The 19284-nt window shown below is 42.4% G+C and overlaps 1 protein-coding gene across 4 annotated transcripts in view; it reads left to right on the forward strand.

The window, feature by feature from the left end:
- PIK3R5 (phosphoinositide-3-kinase regulatory subunit 5) overlaps window positions 1-19284 on the forward strand; it is a 297464-nt gene that overhangs the window by 169163 nt on the left and 109017 nt on the right. For all 4 annotated transcript variants that reach the window (XM_086930629.1, XM_086930632.1, XM_086930630.1 and 1 more), the window contains exon 10: window positions 804-1494. In XM_086930629.1, the coding sequence (XP_086786755.1) occupies window positions 804-1494 (691 nt within the window). The remainder of the gene's footprint in view (window positions 1-803; window positions 1495-19284) is intronic.

The raw sequence follows: 19284 nt of genomic DNA on the forward strand, positions 1-19284 counted from the left end.
AAATGTGATTTTTGTAAAGGAATGATTAAACATACTTAGTATAGTGCAACAGCAATCTTGCTGATGTTTACTAACACTCTGATGTCCCAAGAAACAGGGGGGTGACCTGGAGTAGACAATGTTATCAGGAGACATGAGCAGACAGGTTTCGATAGCTTCCACAAAGGGGGATTGAGTGGAAGAAGTCGAAATGGAAGTTGGTCTAAGTTCCAAAGTTAAGACACAAGAAACCTAAAAGTATGACCCTCTGCCCCTGATTGCATGTGGCTCTTTGACTCGCCGCTCTACTCTTGTTGGAGCTCAACACCATGAGGGAAGCAGAGAGGAGCAGCATTTTGTAGAGACACTGTAATATTAGGGATAGAAGGAACTACCCACATGGCCCTTATGCAAAAGCTATAACACTTTTCTACACACTGGGGGGCATTTGTGGGACTGAAAATATCTATTTAAATAACCTCTCACTTTTTTGTGAATGTCATTTTCTCCATCTGTGACATTACCATGCACTGTTATTTGCATATCAGCTGTGCCTTCGAGTAGTGCAGAGATGCCCCAAATTCCAGAGTATTTCATGTGCTCTGCAACTTTTTCTGTCAGTGAAATATAACATAGGCTCACTGTCAACATCATAAAATACAAGGTATGGCATTGTTTCATGAACTATTGCAGTGTTTTGGAGGTCCACCTTTCCTCTCTATGTCAAATCTTCAGATTTTGTTAGCTAAGAAAAACACTCTCCAAAAGAACATTGTGTCCCTTTGTATCAAGGGTTAACTTTGGATATTTCTTTTATGTTTGAGGTATCTTGAAAGAAGTCCTGATAAATGAATGTGATATCCTGGAACCTCTCAATTTAAATGATGATGTGGAAGAGGAAGGAGACGAAGATCTGGAGACAGACGGGAGCTACCCAGAAAGGGACTCTGTCATCTCCACCCTGTCCACCAGCTCCAAAGACTCGTTGATGTCCTCCTCTTTGTCTATTGCATCCAAAGACTCCATGAGATCTTTTGTTTCCAGTCTCTCCAACCATGTGGATAGCGGCTATGTGGACGATAGCGATGAAAGTCCTATAGAGCCGGAGTCCAAAGAGGGGAAGAAGCATAGGGTGGGGCATAAGCTCACCAAACAATTTATCAAACTCATGAAGAGCAAGAGCAACCTAGCCCTGAAGCGAGACAAGCTTGGTGAGATAGACTTAGCGAATAGCTACCCATCCTCATCTGCTTCGCTACCTCTGCGTAGAGCAGAGAGCCTGTACAGTGCTGGAGCTAGTGAACGAATTCTAGGTCGCTCTCGGAGAGCTCACTCACTGCCTCAACACACTCTGAATCCCTTCTTTACTGAAAACCACCTGGCTCAAAATGTCTTCTTCAAGAGGAGGCCCTTCCTGAGCTGTGACGATGACGGCAAAGTATCCACGCTGCGTGTTCTAGTCTTTGGGTCGGACCGGATCTCAGGAAAAGTAGCACGTGCTTACAGCAACCTCCGGTAAGTCTGGCCAAACACAAGTCCATCTTGTGGTAGAATGGAACAATTGAGTTGCCTTTAACTTTTGATTTATATAACATGACTGCTAAAATCTACCATTCTACTCACATAACACCAGGTTTGGAAACAGTAAGATATGTATTTAAATGCCAGCTCATTCACTTGACATTTGACATGATCTTTAGCAATGTATCATATCTCTATGGTCATCAGGTCCAGACATATTGTTTAGGGGTGCTTTGTTGCTGACAAAGTTTTATATCATTGGATTATCTAATCTAATAATGCTACAGGCGGATGTATGATGGTGCAACGTGATCAAAATGATTGCTGTACCATCACAATGCATCTTTTACAACTCAGGTCATTACCACGACTTGCGCTGTAGGGTGCTGGACTTAGGAATAGTAAGATTTACTTTTCCAACTCCAGCCTACGTACAGTAGGGAAGGTGTTGGAATAGTAAATCTATTATTCCTTAGTCTAGAGCGCCCTCCAGCGCAAGTTGTGGTAACGGCTTGCGTTGTAAAAGACGCGTCGTAATGGCACCACAGTGTTTTCACCGCGTTGTAAAGGATGTTTCCCCTACAGGCGGAGTACACAAATAATATTCACTCAACAATATTCACAAGTCTATGGTTCAGCCTCACAATTCAAGTTTCCACATTGGTGCTCATTGTCTGTCCTCTCTGTCTCAATTATGAAGAACACCAAGCCTCCATCTGCATGCTTGTACATGTTCCACTGATGGAAACCTTTGGAACTACCTGTGGTAATCACCATTCTCATGGTGCAGGTGTTTCACTTCAAAGAGTACATCTACCACATTTCATCATGCATAAGCAAGACCAGTGTCGTAGTAGGAGATTCTAAACATGTGCAATGTGAACATTTTGGTTCAATATTTAATAATTAAACACAACTATTGTGAGGCACATGTGCGCAGCTCTGTTAACATTAATGTGACAATGAGACTGATCAAGAGTGGTGCTTTGCTATAAGGTCTTGGATTCAGAACCAAGGAAGCAATGCCCTGTAATGATTGTTTGCTGTGTTGGTGTGTCTCCTGGCTACAAAATGCTGCAGTGTCTTGTTGCCTCCTAAGCAGTCATTCTGGGGTTTATTATTGGTGTCAACATTTTCTCTATTATTAAAATGGTGAATTGGCCATTGGTCATTAGAATGGACTGCCACTCAGTAACCTGATTCACAAACTATTGATGCACATAAGCTCACCTTACAAATGCACAAACATGCAAATACAAAAGCTTGAAAATTGCTGAATTTTATGAGCGAAAGCAGTTCACACAACATTAATTTGCTCTGTATTATATTAGTATGATCATTTCACACTTTGAGCAATTTTGGGGGTGTTCCATTCTCAGTCCGGAAACCATATTTCTCCTAAAATAACAGTATAATGAATATCTGCACTTTCTTGTTTATACAGATTTTAATATACGTAGATAAACTCTAAAGAACATTTTAAAGAAAGCAACACACAACCCCGAGTAATTAATTCATATGAGATGGAAAGCTAAACAAGGTTTACAATACTAGCATTAGTGTTTGCTTGTCTCTACCTGATATTAAATGATTATGAATGATGACTAAAACCAAACAGATTCTGCAGATTGGTTTCAGGAATAAAATGTTCTATAATCAGAGGACATGGTAGGAAGCAACATTTTAAGTAGATGAAAGAAATTTCATTAAATAACTGTCTCTCATAAGCCAATACTTTAACCACATCGCTGCTGCGGCTATTGCCCCGCAGCGCTAAGTGGGCGGGGCGGCTGCGCGGCGGCCGCATGATGGTGTCAGAACCGCTCCGTCACCAGCCGCGGTTGGGCTGTGCTTGTGACGGAGCGGTTCCGTCATTGCCCCGCCCGCTCAATAGAACGCGCCGCGCAGGCGCGAAATCAGCGCCGCGCAGGCGCGACTGCAGGGCCATGACGGAACCGCTCCTTCATCAGCACAGCCCAACCGCAGCTGATGACAGAGCGGTTCCGTCATCAGCATCGAACGGGTTAATACAGTTTGCAGTAAAAGGGTGACTCGTATAATCTAAATATTATTAAAACATGGCTTCCAGGCCATCTTTATTTACAAGTACTGGCTGCGGCATGTAAGTTCCCTTGGGAATACAGCCACTGACCCCAAGGGGGTGCTTTCTACAGTTTGTACAGCTCTGCCCTATATTGATCCTGTAAAATTTGCTTCCTCACTTCCTGGGGAGTTTTTTCCAATATACCTCAGCCGACGCAGACATTTTGTATAGTAGATTACGACGTTTGTCTGGCAAGAAGTCTATGGCAGAATTTTCTGATTCCCTTTGCTCAACAGAAAAACTCTTCAAATTTCCTGAAGTCTTAGACGTGGAACACAGTCGCCACATTCATAATGTACCATCATTTTTTGACCCCACAACTCCATATTGACAGCGTTTTGGGGTAGTCGATGTAGGCTTTTACTAGTTCATCATGGCTATTGGGTGATCTTTTGAATCAAAACACTAGGGAATATCACCAGATCAAAAGATGTCATTGTTTTTTTTGTACAGCACGTCTCATATCATTGCTCTGATTGCCATACGTGGGTATACAAACTGGTTTGGATGGGTCTAACTTAGCACTACTCACAAACAAAGCATATCTTTCATTGTACCACACTCATTTAAGTGCACGGCATACAAGCAGCTAAGGGTAACTTCATGATATCAAATGCTGTGCAAAACGGTCTTCTTCCTTTAAGTAATCAACATAATTTGTATGATTTCTTTTTATTCTAGGAAATTGGCCACATGGCACATTATCTCTGAGAATACAAGAGTAGGGCACTACCGTAAAGCTGTAGTGCGTTTTTATCTGTTAGCTTTCTAAAAAAGGTTGGTAAAGGGCATACCATCTTCCAGAGCAATTGACAAATCAAGAAATCTAACCCCTATTTTGTTAAAAGCCAACCTGAACTTCAAGTTGTCATTCCTAAAATTCAGCCATTCATGAAATATCAGTAATCTCTCTATGGGTCCCTTCCATATCTTCAACACATCCTCAATGTAACACTTCCAAGATTTTATCCAACTATTGAATGGGTTTGTCTCATGATATATCATCTCATCCTCAAATTTGAGCTACGTACGAAGTAGCTGCATTTGGGGCACAAGCTGCACCCACAGCAGTCCCCTTAATTTGTTGGTAAAAATTGTTCTCTACCAAAAGTTAGTTGTCTATCAAGGCAATGCGTATAGTGTTGCCTAATCTAATCATTCTATTGTATTGTATGAATTGTTTTTAAAAGAAACTATTTTTAGAAATAATTGAAAATTTTCTTGTATTTTTCATGTATAATATTCGACTGTCATTGTTTAATATGTGTTTTAGAATTATTTTTAACTGTAGTATTTATTGTAATAGGGTTAGGAAGGATGCTTTTATGACAAATGTCGAATAAAGCTTTGAAATTTGAATTTGATATATCATCTCATCCTCAAATTTGAGCTACGTACGAAGTAGCTGCATTTGGGGCACAAGCTGCACCCACAGCAGTCCCCTTAATTTGTTGGTAAAAATTGTTCTCTACCAAAAGTTAGTTGTCTATCAAGGCAATGCGTACACTTTCCATTATGAATGAAGGTAGGACCCAATTTGGTCTAGGTCTTTCCTCCGAAGTACTTTTAGTAACCCATAATGCTTGTAATTGGGTAATGTTTGTGTATAAGCTTTCAATAATCCCTGGTTCTAGAAAATCAGCCTCTGCCCTGAGTACTAAGCCTTTTTAACGTTTGGATCACCATAGCACTATTGCTCACATAGGATCGTATATTTGCACCAAATGTTTTAAGGAAAAATCAACATACTTGAAAAGAGGTTCCAGTACAGATTGACAACCTGCCCCAATGGTACGACCTGGAATTCGGATCATTATGAAAGTAAAATTCATACTAGCAAATCCAACCCTACCTTAGGGCTAAATAGATGAGAGCACACCTCTTGTACCGTTGATTCATGTGACAAAGGGCACTTGTATTAGTTATTAGAGAATTTGCAATGAATTTCAACCATGTACCCACAGCTTTTCTGTAACACAATCCTTCCTGCTATATAGGTGGGTTTCATGATTAAATCACCAATACACTCCAGTTTCCCATGTAAGAGGTTAAATTGTATATACTTGTTACGCTAAAAATGTAAGTCCACCTTTGCCAAGATGATGTTCTCAAAGAGTGTAATCTTCCTACTCACTTGATGACTCAACGGAAAGAATATGGAGAGTAATCACAGTCCTGTGATGTCACATTCTGCTATATAACCCAGTCATTAAAAAAGATCTAGAGAAAACAATACCGGAATAGAAAGGCTATTTCCCATAGAGGGGACACAGGTCAGGCCCTTGCTCAAAAGCCTTATTGCATCTTCATTTACAATATGGGGGACACATTAAAGACAGGGATGTTCATTTCTTTTCTTTTATCAGTTGTAATACTCTCTTTTACCAATCTTAATATACCTCATTGCTGAGGGTCTGTTTTTGACCCAGAGTGTATTGATTGCAATACTACCCCCTATGGCCCTTTCTTCCTCCCTGTCATTGTCAGCCTCTAGGTTGGCACCTGAACTAAAAAGAGAGGGCTGAGGATTACTCTCTGACATTCACTGTTGTTTAGACGTACTTAGGTGTTGGTCAGTATCAAAATCAACAGATGAATCTGAAAATGTAACTACAGTTCTTAGAGATCAAGAATTCTCACTGCTCCTATGCTGTTGCTATACATGTTTATGCAGATGTGGGTATACCACTTCCTTGTTAACAGCCTGATGTCTCAGTGTCATTTTCAGTTAAAAAAAAAAATATCTCTTGAAATTCTCTACTCTATCTGTTAAATTTGTCTTACAAACTCTTAGCCTCAGATAAGGAATCTAGGAGAAGACTCCTTTTTTTCATATTCAATAAGTTGTGCTTGTGTAACCTTCATATGTGATAATGCAGTATCAATACTGACTTCATCTTTTAGGAATACAGCTAAAGTTTGTTTTAAATTTGGGTTTTCAAAAATGATATGGATATTTTTTATTTGAAGTCTGACCGCAATAATGATTGAAGACAATCAGTCCAAAATTTACATTGAGATCAGTACAAATCAATTTTCTATTCAACTGTTCATACTCCTCAAGTTTTGAGCAGTCTTAATTATGTCATTAATTAGTATGTTTGTCTAGTAATGGTTGGCCACCTGCTGTTGTTTGTATGTATTCTTCTGTATAGTCCAAAGTCTCGCTCTCAGACATACAAAATATGATTGAGAGGACACTGTAAGGGAACCACAATCAGGAAATCACCTTTAGTATCAAACCATTACTTTATTAGACCTTGCTACCTAATGGGTACACTCTTATAACCCTACTAAAACATGGGTTTACCCAGCAGCCCCACAGGGGCTGGGATGTAAACAAATACAAAAAACAACTACTACCCAATAGGGATGCTATCATTCAATATAATACCTTACTTTTTGAGCAATTAAAGCACATTTTCCTCAAACATAAAGAAGGTAAATGTTGAAGTTGCAAGGATAAAATAAATACATATTTATACATTTATTGCATGAGTTAAATAAAATTCAAGTAATATTTTTTTTTGTTTTATAGAGCTGCAGAGTTTATCTTGTACAAAGCATGTAAGAGACAAGCTAAACAAAACATACAAGACGTAAAAAACTTAGACATATTGAAAAACACCTTCAGCCCAATTATACGCTTCCTACCAGACAAAGGGATTGTGAATCAATCTTTTATGTAAATCTATTGATGATAAAGAAGTCCAAGTTTCAGTGCCATTATTAAGTCAGAAGGACCATTCTCAGGACTAGCTTGTTAAAAAAGAACACGTGTTGTCTCACTGCTGAAAGAACCAAATGGCCAAATTTGGAAACATCATATATAAAAATGGATGCAGTTTAGTGTCCCACCCAACATAGCAAAATCATTGTCTGCATGATCTACTCCACATAATCATTGATTTGACTAGTTTCTTAATAATACATCATAATTATACATGAATAATTAGTGGAAGAACCCAAAAAGTATAATTAACAATGGGAAATTGAGAAATCCATGTTTCCTCATTTGGATGAAATTAAAAAGGATTATTCATTAAACAATTTTCATTTCACACATTCCTAAATAATCAAATATCAATCAGTTGAACCCCCTACTAGTCAAATAGCCTTAGACAGGTAATTATTCAACAAAGCATGTGTTAAAATAATTTTGTCCCATTCTGTCAATATTGACAGAATATTGCCCTTAGTGTTGCACAATTATATTGTTGAAAATATATGTTTAAAAAAAATAGATACATTGAGTGTGTAACCATTTTCATTCACTTCTCTCATTCCTTGATAGTCATGTATTAGACCATTGATATCTTTCATGGTCTAATCGCCATAGACAATAAATTATTCAATAAATCATGTTTTCTAACCATTTCAGTTCGACAATAACGAGGCTAGTATTATTACTCAACAGGCTTGTTTTTAGTAATTCTTACTCTATCACATAAATACAGCAGTAATGAGACTAATATTCTTACTACAAATGTTTACATAAGTAATTTACACTACATAGCATGACGCCGCCAATATTATCACCATAAGCTTTCATTTCCTAAAAGAGGGAGCCCTCCGCTCACCCAGTTCTAGCCATCTGAGCATACGGTACTTATCTATACTTTGTTTAACATCCAACTTCAACAAATACTCAACACAATATTTTGTGCTCAATGTGACAAAAAGAGGGGAGGGGGTATTGCAAAGTATGCCCAAAACAAAAAAGGCTAATGCTAACCTCCCTAATATCAAAGACAGTAATACTTCAACAACAACCAAATGCCTAATTAGAAAAGCAAAATAAAAGCCAACAGTGACATTGCGGGTCAATGTTTGGCTAAGGGTCGGTATCCAAAACATAACTTAATTCAAGCACAACATTACAGCTGCCACAAAGCTACGACATATGAAAACATTTAGATAAATTACCACCCAGACACTGTGGTAGTAATGGATCGTGCAGTGCTAAATACAGCAACCCTCAAAAGGTGCATGGTATGGAGCTTCCATGTACTGGTGCCTATGAGAAAATCTATCAATTGTGAGTTGTATATTATTTTGAAAACATGTGAACATCGGTTACTATCCCCTAATAAACTTTGCAACAGTTCAGAGGCATACACCTAACTGCTTTTTTCCATGTCCACCATTCCTGTCAATCATGCCTTTTTGTGCCTGCTGCTAACACCTAGTTGAGCACTTTATTTACCTGAAATCAGATCTGCAGGAATTCGATTGCGTTCCATAAGAGAGACCCGTAACATCTCTTTACCCTTAAAATGACATTGCGGCATGAAAAACACTTGGCCCTCCATGTAGGACACTGGCTTTAAAGCATGGGAGATGTTGCTATCTGTCGTCCAGCTACCTGCACCCGGTTCCCACATGCCCCAAAACAAAATTTACATTTGACTTGTCCCATTATCCGCTCCTAATTTTTCATTTCCAGCACCACACATTCAGGCCTTCCAAATGCATTTTGCCTCACCCGATCTACGTGCCCACGTGCCTACAGTCATTAGTGTGCCCAATCGTATCATAGATATTACAAGAGTATCAAAACAGTGATCCATCCAGTGCTCCCTGTTAGAGTTCACCTATTTTAACAACAACTGTGCTTGCTGTCTATCTTGTTGGGCATCCTTCTGTGTTTGGTGGTAACGGGAAATCATGCATAACGCCAAATGAGAATTACCTGGTGGGATTATATCTTTCATAGGGGTTATACAATGGAGGAAATTACACTGTTGGGTCTCCTCCGATTTTATCATTTCCTCCAGAAATTAGGAGATTTTTTCTAAATCAAGCAGCATTCATCTTTTAATTTTAATTTCGGACTCTTTGAATTGATTTCAAATCTGTGGTTATTTCCAGACTGCATTCACTTTTGAGTGTCACACATTTTATTATGTACTCAGCACCTGTAAACGAAGTTTGTAGTGATTGTTTGAGGCTGATTCAATAGCAGTTTTTGCAAGACAGACAGAGCACAGCGCCACAGATTTGCATCAGTAATAATGGCAGGAGTGAAATTAAGTAATTAAAAAAAAAATCCCAGGAACATATACTTTCTTAATTTTTTTCAACTGTGTTGTTAGGCGCCTTCAATAGACTGCATTGAATCATTTTTGATATTGTTGTTCCAGTCATTTTTCGGTTTATAGTCTGATTCCTTTTTTTCTGTGTGTACAGAGCAGTAGCAGCATCAGCATTGCACAGGGTTCTTCCTGTACGCTTCCTTGTACGCTGACAGGGTGGTTGAGAGCTCTAAGATGTTACTGCTTTTACGCATCTCTGGTGTGTGAGCACCACCATTGGTTCCAGTGAGCATGTCCTCTGCACACACGAGCAGAAGGGGGACACAGAGCAGTGGATTCCATATCTGAGGTGGCTGTGTGCAGCTTGTCTCCTCTCAAAATATTATAGTTTGCAAACATTGTACACATGATTCTGTTAAATTCATTGAAACTGGCTTGTAGGTGTCGCCAACTGTTCGTTTGGATCCGACGTTTTACTTCTTGTAGTGTGACATCGGCTTCAGTCGCTTCGCAGATGGCCTCCAACGGAACGGCTGGGGGTCTTGATTGATCTACAACAAAGTGAAGGTATTCGTCTGCGATTGATTGCTCTGAGTGACTGTATTTGGTGGGGTGTCTGGACATGTAGTCTGCAGGATTTGCGGCTTTTCCTGGCTTGTGTATGATGGTGTAGGTATACTCTTGTAGCCTGAGGCCCCATCGCTCTATCCTCGGTGGCATTTTCGCTCGAGGGTTTCCAAAGATCGTGGTTAGTGCTTGATGGTCGGTCACTAGGGTGAAGTGTTTTCCAATGATAAATATGTGGAAGTGTTTGCACGCCCATACTACAGCCAGGCTTTCTTTTTCTGGCTGGGAGTATGCTCTCTCAGTGTCTGTGAGACTCCTACTGGCGTATGCCACTATGTGTCGTTGGTCTTCTTCTCTGTCGTATTGTGCCAAGATGGCTCCTAGTCCTACGGGGCTAGCATCCACTGTTATTTCCATTTTCTTCTTTGGATTAAAGTAAGCTAGATTTTTGGCTGACTCTACCGATATCTTGATCTCTCTGAATGCTTCTTCACAGTCGGGGGTCCACTGAAATGGCTGTCCTTGTTTGGTGAGTGTTCTCAGTGGGTGGCTTATTGTGGCATAGTCAGGTATGTAGCGGAAGCAGTAGCTGGCCATGCCTAGGAACGAGCGGACGTCACCAACATCATCTAGGCTCGGCGTGTCGTTTAGCGCTGCTACCTTTTCAGGGTCTGGTTTCATGCCATTTCCAGAGAACATGTGACCAAAAAATTTCAGCGTTGGCTTGTGAAACTCGCATTTTACTTGTTTGAGTGCGAGGTTGGCTTCCATCAGGGCATGACAGACCTGATCCAGTGCTCTGTCGTGTTCTTGAGTGGTTGCTCCGTAGACTAGGATGTCGTCACTGTAATTTAATACATGAGGGATGTGATGAATTGTTCTTCTGATGGCTTCTTGGAATATTTCTGCTGCTGAGGACACCCCAAAGCTTAGTCTTTTATACCTGAATAGTCCCAGATGCGTTGAGAAAGTTGTGATGTATCTTGACTGTTCGTGAAGTTCAAGCTGGTGGTATCCTTTGTTGAGGTCTAGTTTTGAGAATATTTTTGCTCCATTCAGTGACGTGATCATGTCACTGATTTGAGGGCCTGGATATCTCTCCCTCTCTATGGCTGTGTTGGGTGCTCTCATGTCCACACATAGACGGACTCGGCTAGTGTCTCCATTCTTTGGGACTACCACCACTGGCGAGACCCATAGTGTTGGTCCATCGTCCTTTCTATGATGCCGGCTTCTAGAAGTTCGTATAGCTCTTTTCCTATGGCTTCTTGCAGGTGAAAAGGGATTTTCCTGTGGTGCTGGTCCACCGGTGGGATTTGTTCATTGATATGCAGTCTTATTTGGCAGTTCTTCATTTTTCCGAGGCCTTGGAAGAGCTTGGGGAACTGTTGGATGACGGTTTGTTTGTCCTCCACTTGGAACAAGACGTCAACTAGTTTTAGTCGCTCGGCAGTAGCCAGACTTAGGAGGCAGTCTGCCTCGGGCCCTTCGATGACGTGGATGTAGGCCTGTATAGTGCGATCTTGGTACGACAACTCAGTTGCAAATTTCCCCAGACACGGTAGTGTTTTTTTTTACATCCATTATACTCGTACGTGAGCGTCGACTAAATCAGGAGGTGGTCTCATGCGTTGGTACTCCGCTACGGGTAGGTAGTTCAGTGACGCCCCACTGTCCAGCACGAATTTGGTAGGATGAGAACCTACCCTGATGTCCAGTCGCCGATATTCCTTCAGGCGGTCTGGGTGTTCGTTTCAGACTCTTGGGATGGGAGAGACAGATCTGTACTCCCTGGATGATGATCGTCGTGACTGATATGTTCGGCAGGAGTGGCCGCTCGATTGTGACGACCCAGTGGATGAGTCTCGTCTATCCTGGACTGCTCGGACGTGATGACGACTGCTTGAGTGATTGTGTTGTCACGGTGGTCCTCGCGGGTCTCTTTTGTACACTGTTCCGCACATACTTTCAAAGTGATCATCCCGGCCACACTTTCGGCATCGTTGTCCTAGTGCTAGGCAGGCGTCTGCATGTGGGAAGTCATAACCACACCTATAGCATTTGAGTTGTTTGTCGGAGTGTCTTTTGTTGTGGCTTGTGATGGTGTGTCTCTTGGATGATTGTGAGTAGTGTTTCTTTGATCTGTGAGACCGCCCTTGAGGCGTCGATCATCCATGCGCTGGTCGAGATTGCGTCCAGAATGCTTCTTCTCGTTTCTCTGGTTCTCGTTTCTCCCCTCTGTCGGCTTCTATTTCCTTTGCATGTTCATCGGCTTGCTCTTCTATTTTCGTCATTTCTTCAATGTCCTCCAGCGAGTAGCTTTTCTTGAGCAGTTTGCGTCTAAGTGTCTCTGAAGTACAGCCTTCTATGATTCGTAGTCGAAGAGCATCTTCGGTGGAGAATTTGTCGAAGTCACAGTATCTCGCCAGCCGTCTCAGGCGTGTGACAAATACACTTATTGATTCCCCTGGTTCTTACATGGCGAGATTGAATGTGTGCCGCTCATAGTCTACGTTCTTCTTGTGTGCAAACTTGCGATCGAGTGCTTCACATACTTTATCGTACGAGTCTGCAGACTCCGTGGGTAGTTCCTTTATTATTTGACCAACTTCTTTTCCGATCAGGTTCTTGAGAGCCATCAGTTGTTCTTCTTTGTCCATTACTTTCGATGCTTTCATAAAGTTTGTGAAGTCCTCCATCCATTCTTGCCATCGTAGGCCCATGCCCCCGCCATATTCAAGAGCGAGAGGCTCTGGGCGGCGCAAAAACGAGGCCCCTTACATCCCCATGGGAGTTTGTTCAACCATTTTTTTTATTGCTCTTGACTGTTCTTGCGGGCTCTTTCTCGCTCTTCGTTGCACTCGCTGGTGTTTGTTTACTTCGTTTGTTGCACTCACCAGTGCTTGTTTGTTATTTTTGTTGCAGTCGCCAGTGCTTGTTTACTATTTTCGTTGCACTCGCCAGTGCTTGTTTACTGTCTTCTCTGCACTCGCCAGTGCTTGTTTTTTAAGGTCTGTTGCACTCATCAGTGCTTGTTTGCTATCTCTATTGCACTCACCAGTGCTTGTTTATTGTCTTTTTTGCGCTCGCCAGTGCTTGTTTGTTGGGTCTATTGCACTCGCCAGTGCTTGTTTGTTGTCTTCTTTGCACTCACCAGTGCTTGTTTGTTGGGTCTATTGCACTTGCCAGTGCTTGTTTGCTATCTCTGTTGCATTCGCTAGGGTTTGTTTGCCAATTCAGGTCTTCTGCCTGACTTCAAAATGGCCGCCGATGATCTCTTGCAGGGGATTGGACAATGTTTCCTGACTCTAAGATGGCCGCAGAGAAGATTTTGGCCTATTTCTTCACCGGAGACACTCAGGGCTTGCTTTCACTCACCGATTGCCGGTTGCAGTTACCGCTCCTGCGCCAGGTGAGTCTGTTATTTCGGCTCTCGGTCGGTCTTCTGGTAAACCTGCTCCTGCTTCAGTTGCCGCCGAGGTGGGCTCTCGGTGGGCCGTAATCAGACGCGCTCCAGCCCCACACGCGGGGCGAGCTCTGGGACAGTTGCCGCCTCGGTGGGCTCTCGGTGGGCCGTGATCAGACGCGCTCCAGCCCCACACGCAGGGGAGCTCTGGGACAGTTGCCGCCGAGGTGGGCTCTCGGTGGGCAGTAATCGGATGCGCTCCAGCCCCCACACGCGGGGCGAGCTCCTGGAAAGTTACCGCCGAGGTGGGCTCTCAGTGGGCAGTAATCAGACGCGCTCCAGCCCCCGCACACGGGGCGAGCTCCGGGACAGTTGCCGCCGAGGTGGGCTCTCGGTGGGCAGTAATCAGACATGCTCTGGCCCCACACACACGAGGCGATTTCCGGACGGGCCACACGGCGGACGTGCTGCTGAGTTAGCCGTCTGACACACACACACGTGTGAGCTCAAAGTACCCTCGTCGCCAGTTGTAGTGTCTGACCCAGTAATCCACACAGACACAGGGTGATCTTCAAAGACCTTCTTTATGTGCGTGCTTCCTCTTCATAGACTAACGGCTAACTGCTGTTCCTGGTCCCAGACTCCTCCCTTTCCGCCCACCCTCGTCCCACTTCGGGCAGGTCCTAGTAACTGCCATGTGTGGGCATCACTACATTTAGGTGTCTCAAGTTTATTAACTCCACCAACAAGTTTCATCAGAAAGCTATCACTACCGCACCAGTCAGTAATGCTCCATCCCCCTGTCACTATGGTTCCCATGTAGCCATGTTCCTCAAGATGTATCTTGGGCATAAAAGGACGTGTGCTAGGATACTCAAGAGAAAGATTATAACAGATTCTTTGTAACTTGCTCATACATTTGGATATCTACCTGCATCTTGAAAGTTTTCTGCATCAATTATGCCAGTGCAAGGATCAGCGTTGACCAGGGTTATTTGACATGCTACATCGGTCCATGTTTTGCCTTGAATTTTCCTGCTTCCGTCAACAAGTCATCACCCTTTGTATGTTACTTACAGTCATTTCATGCCTCACTCATCTGTACCGGCTCCCTTAACCCCATTACATTTTCCAGCCATCAAATGGACTCTCTCCGAAATGATCTGGGGGTAGAACATCAGGAGGCAGTCCGTAGGCCATAGGTTGGAGTCCAAGTTCACCAATCGCTCTTCTCTGCGCTCAACAACATGAGACGCAAAGAGGTCAGCAGAGACATCTGTGAGAAAACATTTAAGTGTAGGCTGAGAAACATTTGGCACCACTGCTGCCTAGACATGGCTACCCTTATCGTTGACAGGGGTGAGCTGATTGTGCAGTTACTTACACATAAACAAAGCAAATACCAGGGCGAGGAAAACTATACCTTTAAAATTCAATTTGTCATACCTGGTGGCATTGGGAACTTAATGTAACTGTGCCTGCGTTCCATCAAATGAAATGTGTAATTGATATGCAAGCTCAGGCTCCATTATGAACCCTTCAATAGAAAACAAATCCCCCAGAGCTTGGTTTAAGGCACTTAGAAACCTTTATGTTCATCTTAAAAACAGAGAATTGGATTGACATACAAAAGCTGTATGTTTGCGAAATACACCTACTCCTACGCAAGGGCGTAAAGGTATGACTTTCTGAAATTTACATACATTTCCAATAGTATAACAGAAGAGCTGATTCATTCACTGTTTTGTAGGCGTATTACTGGGTATGTTATGTGATATCATCTATTTCTGTAAAGCAGACTTGTAAGCACAATACAACTCCACACTGGGGAAATGAAATACACATGTTTTAGTTCTTGCTACTGACAGGTTCCAGCTTTCTGCTGTCGAGCACCTATTATGGACAACACCAATGTTTACCGTTTGCTTTTAGTCAGCCCATTGCTTCCCATTGGCTGGCTTTCTTGTTCAGCCACATTGTTCAGCCATAGTCGTGGCTTTAATCATCTCCCGCCTCGACTATGGGAATGGCCTGTACGTGGGCATACCTGCTTACGAAACTCGCCGGCTCCAGGCCATCCAAAATCAGGCCGCTCGCCTCATTTTGTCTCTCCCCAAATCCTCCCATATCACTCCTGTTCTCAAATCTCTCCATTGGCTTCCTATCCGATTCAGATCCTTTTTCAAACTGGCTTGCTTAGCTTTTCGAGCTCATTCCCGTTCTGCCCCCTCTTTCATCACTTCTCTCATCTCTTCTCACGCCCCTAGTCGCACACTTCGATCTTCCTCCCTCTCTCTCTTGCACATCCCGCGTTTTCGCAAATCCAGAACTGGCGGTACTCGGTTTTCTGTCCTGGCCCCCCAGTTCTGGAATAGCCTCCCACTTTCTATTCGCTCCATTCCCATCTACACTCACTTTCGTAAGGCCCTTAAAACTTTCCTTTTTTCTCAGGCTTTTCCCTCTTAGTTTTCCTGGTTTCCCGTTGTGAGCTCTGAACAGGTCCCTAGCGCCAGGAAGCTGCTTGGCCGCAGTGCGCTTTATTAAATATTTTTTTCATTTCATTTCATTTCTTATTCAAAGGACTCCTTCCTCTTCCTTGTTTGCCCCTCCCCTGGAGCATAGCTTTTTCACCATCTTTTTGATTGAATAAGTTGTACCCTTCCACTGCAGAGACCACATTTTTCTTTTTATTTCAGCACACTATGGGAGTGCATGTGTTTTCCTGCTCTCTTCCTTATGTGCTGCTTCCCCCTCAAGTCTCTGCCGCCACTTTTTACGTTTTGCACCCCATCCATCTACCCTTCCCCATTAGGCTTTTGCCATGTTTTAATCATTTGGAGGGGTCGACAGCTACAATTTGCAAATTTTCTACTGGGCTGCTTTATTTCCTTAAATACTTTTTTGCATATGTTTTTAATGTATTGCTCCAAAATTAGTGCCCGCCGTCTTGGAAGGGTACATTTAAAAGTAAAAAAATGAAAAGCAATGGGTGCAGTACCATGTCACATACATACCCATTTGTGTTGCAGCAGGCACATATATAGGTCATCACACTGCAGCAGCTTGTTTTGTTTTTGCTGATGTTGTTGAGCTTCACCAAACAAGTGTTTTTGCTATGGAACAGCATTGGCAACAAACATTGGGAATGCCAATTGTTAGGGTGCCACAATTTTAAAGATGAGACCTATTGGCTTTGTTAATGCTGGTTTATTTTTCTTGCCATCTCTTCCCTTGCACCTCCACAAAGGTTCAAACGTAGCTGGTACAGGTATGTGCAGTGGGGCTGGGAGGGACGGAGGATGGGGGAGGGAGTCAACAGATGACTGGATAGGAAAAATTAAATAAATAAATAAATAAAACCACTTGCCTTGCGCTCGTTGCATCGCCCAGTTGGCAAGTGGCGAGTGCAAGGTAAGAAGTTGTATTTATTTTATTTTTCCTATCCTGTTGTCTGTCGACTAACACCACCACCCCTCTCTTACCTGTAACGGCCGCGCCTATAAAGGTTTTGGGGAGTTCTGTTCCCATTCCTCCATCCTGGAAGGGAAGTTGCTCCAACACATTCCTATAGTAAATTTCTGATCTTTTACTGAGTAAGAAAGGGATACTCACAAGTTTGTGGGCGTTGACAAGCTGTTCTGACAAATATGTGCCTTGATCCACCCATTCAGCCCCCTTTTTCTTGGAAGATTAAGATATGTGTTTTTAAAGCACAACTACAGCCCCATATGGTATCTTGGTGCTAACTAAAAGATCTTTATTGTCATTCAAGTCAATGATGCACATGTTACCTAAGTCAATGATACTCATTTTATAGATTGCATTTGCCCTTTAAATCAATCACAGATTCCTGGAATCTGCGACCCAGATCTGAATCATATGGGATTCATCTCCGAGTCTACAATTATGGCTTACCTTTAGGCAGTAATATATCCATTTATCACTTTCAGGTGTTCTTTTGTGGATACCTACCAAGCGGGAGCCATTTAGGCCATAATCGTAGATTTTCAGATGTTAAATGACTTTGTAAATCGGACTGATAAGTACTGACAGATATGCGTTTGCTTTTGGATGTAGTGTTTACACTTTAGAGTGTAGACTGAGTGTGGAAGGGTCAACCTCTGAAGACTAGGATTTATTTTACATTGAAAATCAGGATACAGCTATTTCTTTGGTGCTCAAGTTGATGGTTTGTACTAGTGATGCAATAGTAGTGCAATTGTATATCTGTATTTTTGTATTTCTGTTGACATATTGTATTGCTTTAGTTGTACTGTGATGTTGTAGTTTTGTAGATGTTTGGTTCCTGGGTTGTATTTAGTGCTGTAGAGTTGCAGGGATGGAGTACTAGAATTGTAGAGGTACCGTTTTTATTGTGATAGTGTTGTAATTGTGTTTCTGTATTGTTGCAATGTTTTTGTTGCCGTGTTGTATTGTAGATTTAGTGATGTAGTTACATTGTTGCAGTTATTTAACTGCAGTGTTGTTGGAGCAGCCTTGTAATGGTGTAGAGTTGGAGCGTTATAGTTTTATTGTTATAGTATTGCCGTCGAGTGATTGTGTAATTGTGTTATCGTTTTATAGTTCCCTACTGGTAGACAAACTATGGCGTTAGTGCTTTAGTCGTTGAGTTGTGCTGTATATAATGTGTTGTGATAGAAACTTTGGAGTGGTAGTAGTGGTGCTAGCTTTGTAGCTGTAGTTATAATGATAGATATTGTTGCAGTTTTGTTGTTATGGTGTAACTTCAGTCTTCTGGGCTTTGCTCTCTTCGGTGGAGGTGCCCAGATATAGGTCCTGTACTCTTATTCTTGCAGGTGCCTCATAGGCAGGGATTGGTCCCTCAAACTCCATTCGTGGAAATGGTTTGTCACAGCGAAGATGCCCAGACACCTTTACATTGTGCGTGAGGGCAGATTGCTGCTCCTGCCTGCTTCCAGAAGTTCTGCAGTGAAATTACGGAAATCTTCACCCTTCATCCTCTACGGTGCAGTTAGTATGCATCAAATGCAATCCTCATCACTGCTGGACAAATGGGATTCTCATGAGCAAGCACCCATGTTGCCCAAGTATGTTTGAACAGCATGAATCTATCTAACAGGTACTGAAGCAAAGATATCTTCAGCGATGGGCTGACTGGTTTCTGAGACAGGAAGTGGGCTGATGACCAGGAATAGGCCTAGAGCCTACATCAAGTCAGTCTTGGATGCCCCAAAGGCATAGTCAGTGTGACCATTAAGGCCATGTCCTCTCTACTGGAACATAAACAACTCCATACAACTCTCTGTGGGCAGAGGAGAAAGTAGGAACAGAAGGTGCTGCAAGACGGTAAGTGTCTCCAATAGATCAAGCCTCGCTCTACTCTTTAATGCTACTTTGTACTTGTGGAGGCACACAGAGAAAGTACTTTGAAACAGGACTGTCCTCAGCTATTGGGATCCTCCACATACTCACTTATTATGTCCCCAAGAATATGCCACTCTAAGGAGCGAGTTATCAAGACTTTGCGATGCTGCAAAGTCATGTAAAGTGATGCAAAGCTGTGCAAGGGATACTTGCGAGAGTGAAACTTTTTAGCATGGAAAAAGTACCAATTTATAGTGCAAATGGTTGTTTGTGGTGCTGTATGCCACTTTGCATTAATGGTGCATTACGTGGTGGAAATTAGGTGT

This window comes from Lissotriton vulgaris, chromosome 7 (assembly GCF_964263255.1).
Source record: "Lissotriton vulgaris chromosome 7, aLisVul1.2, whole genome shotgun sequence".
NCBI classification, from domain to species: Eukaryota; Metazoa; Chordata; class Amphibia; order Caudata; family Salamandridae; genus Lissotriton; species Lissotriton vulgaris.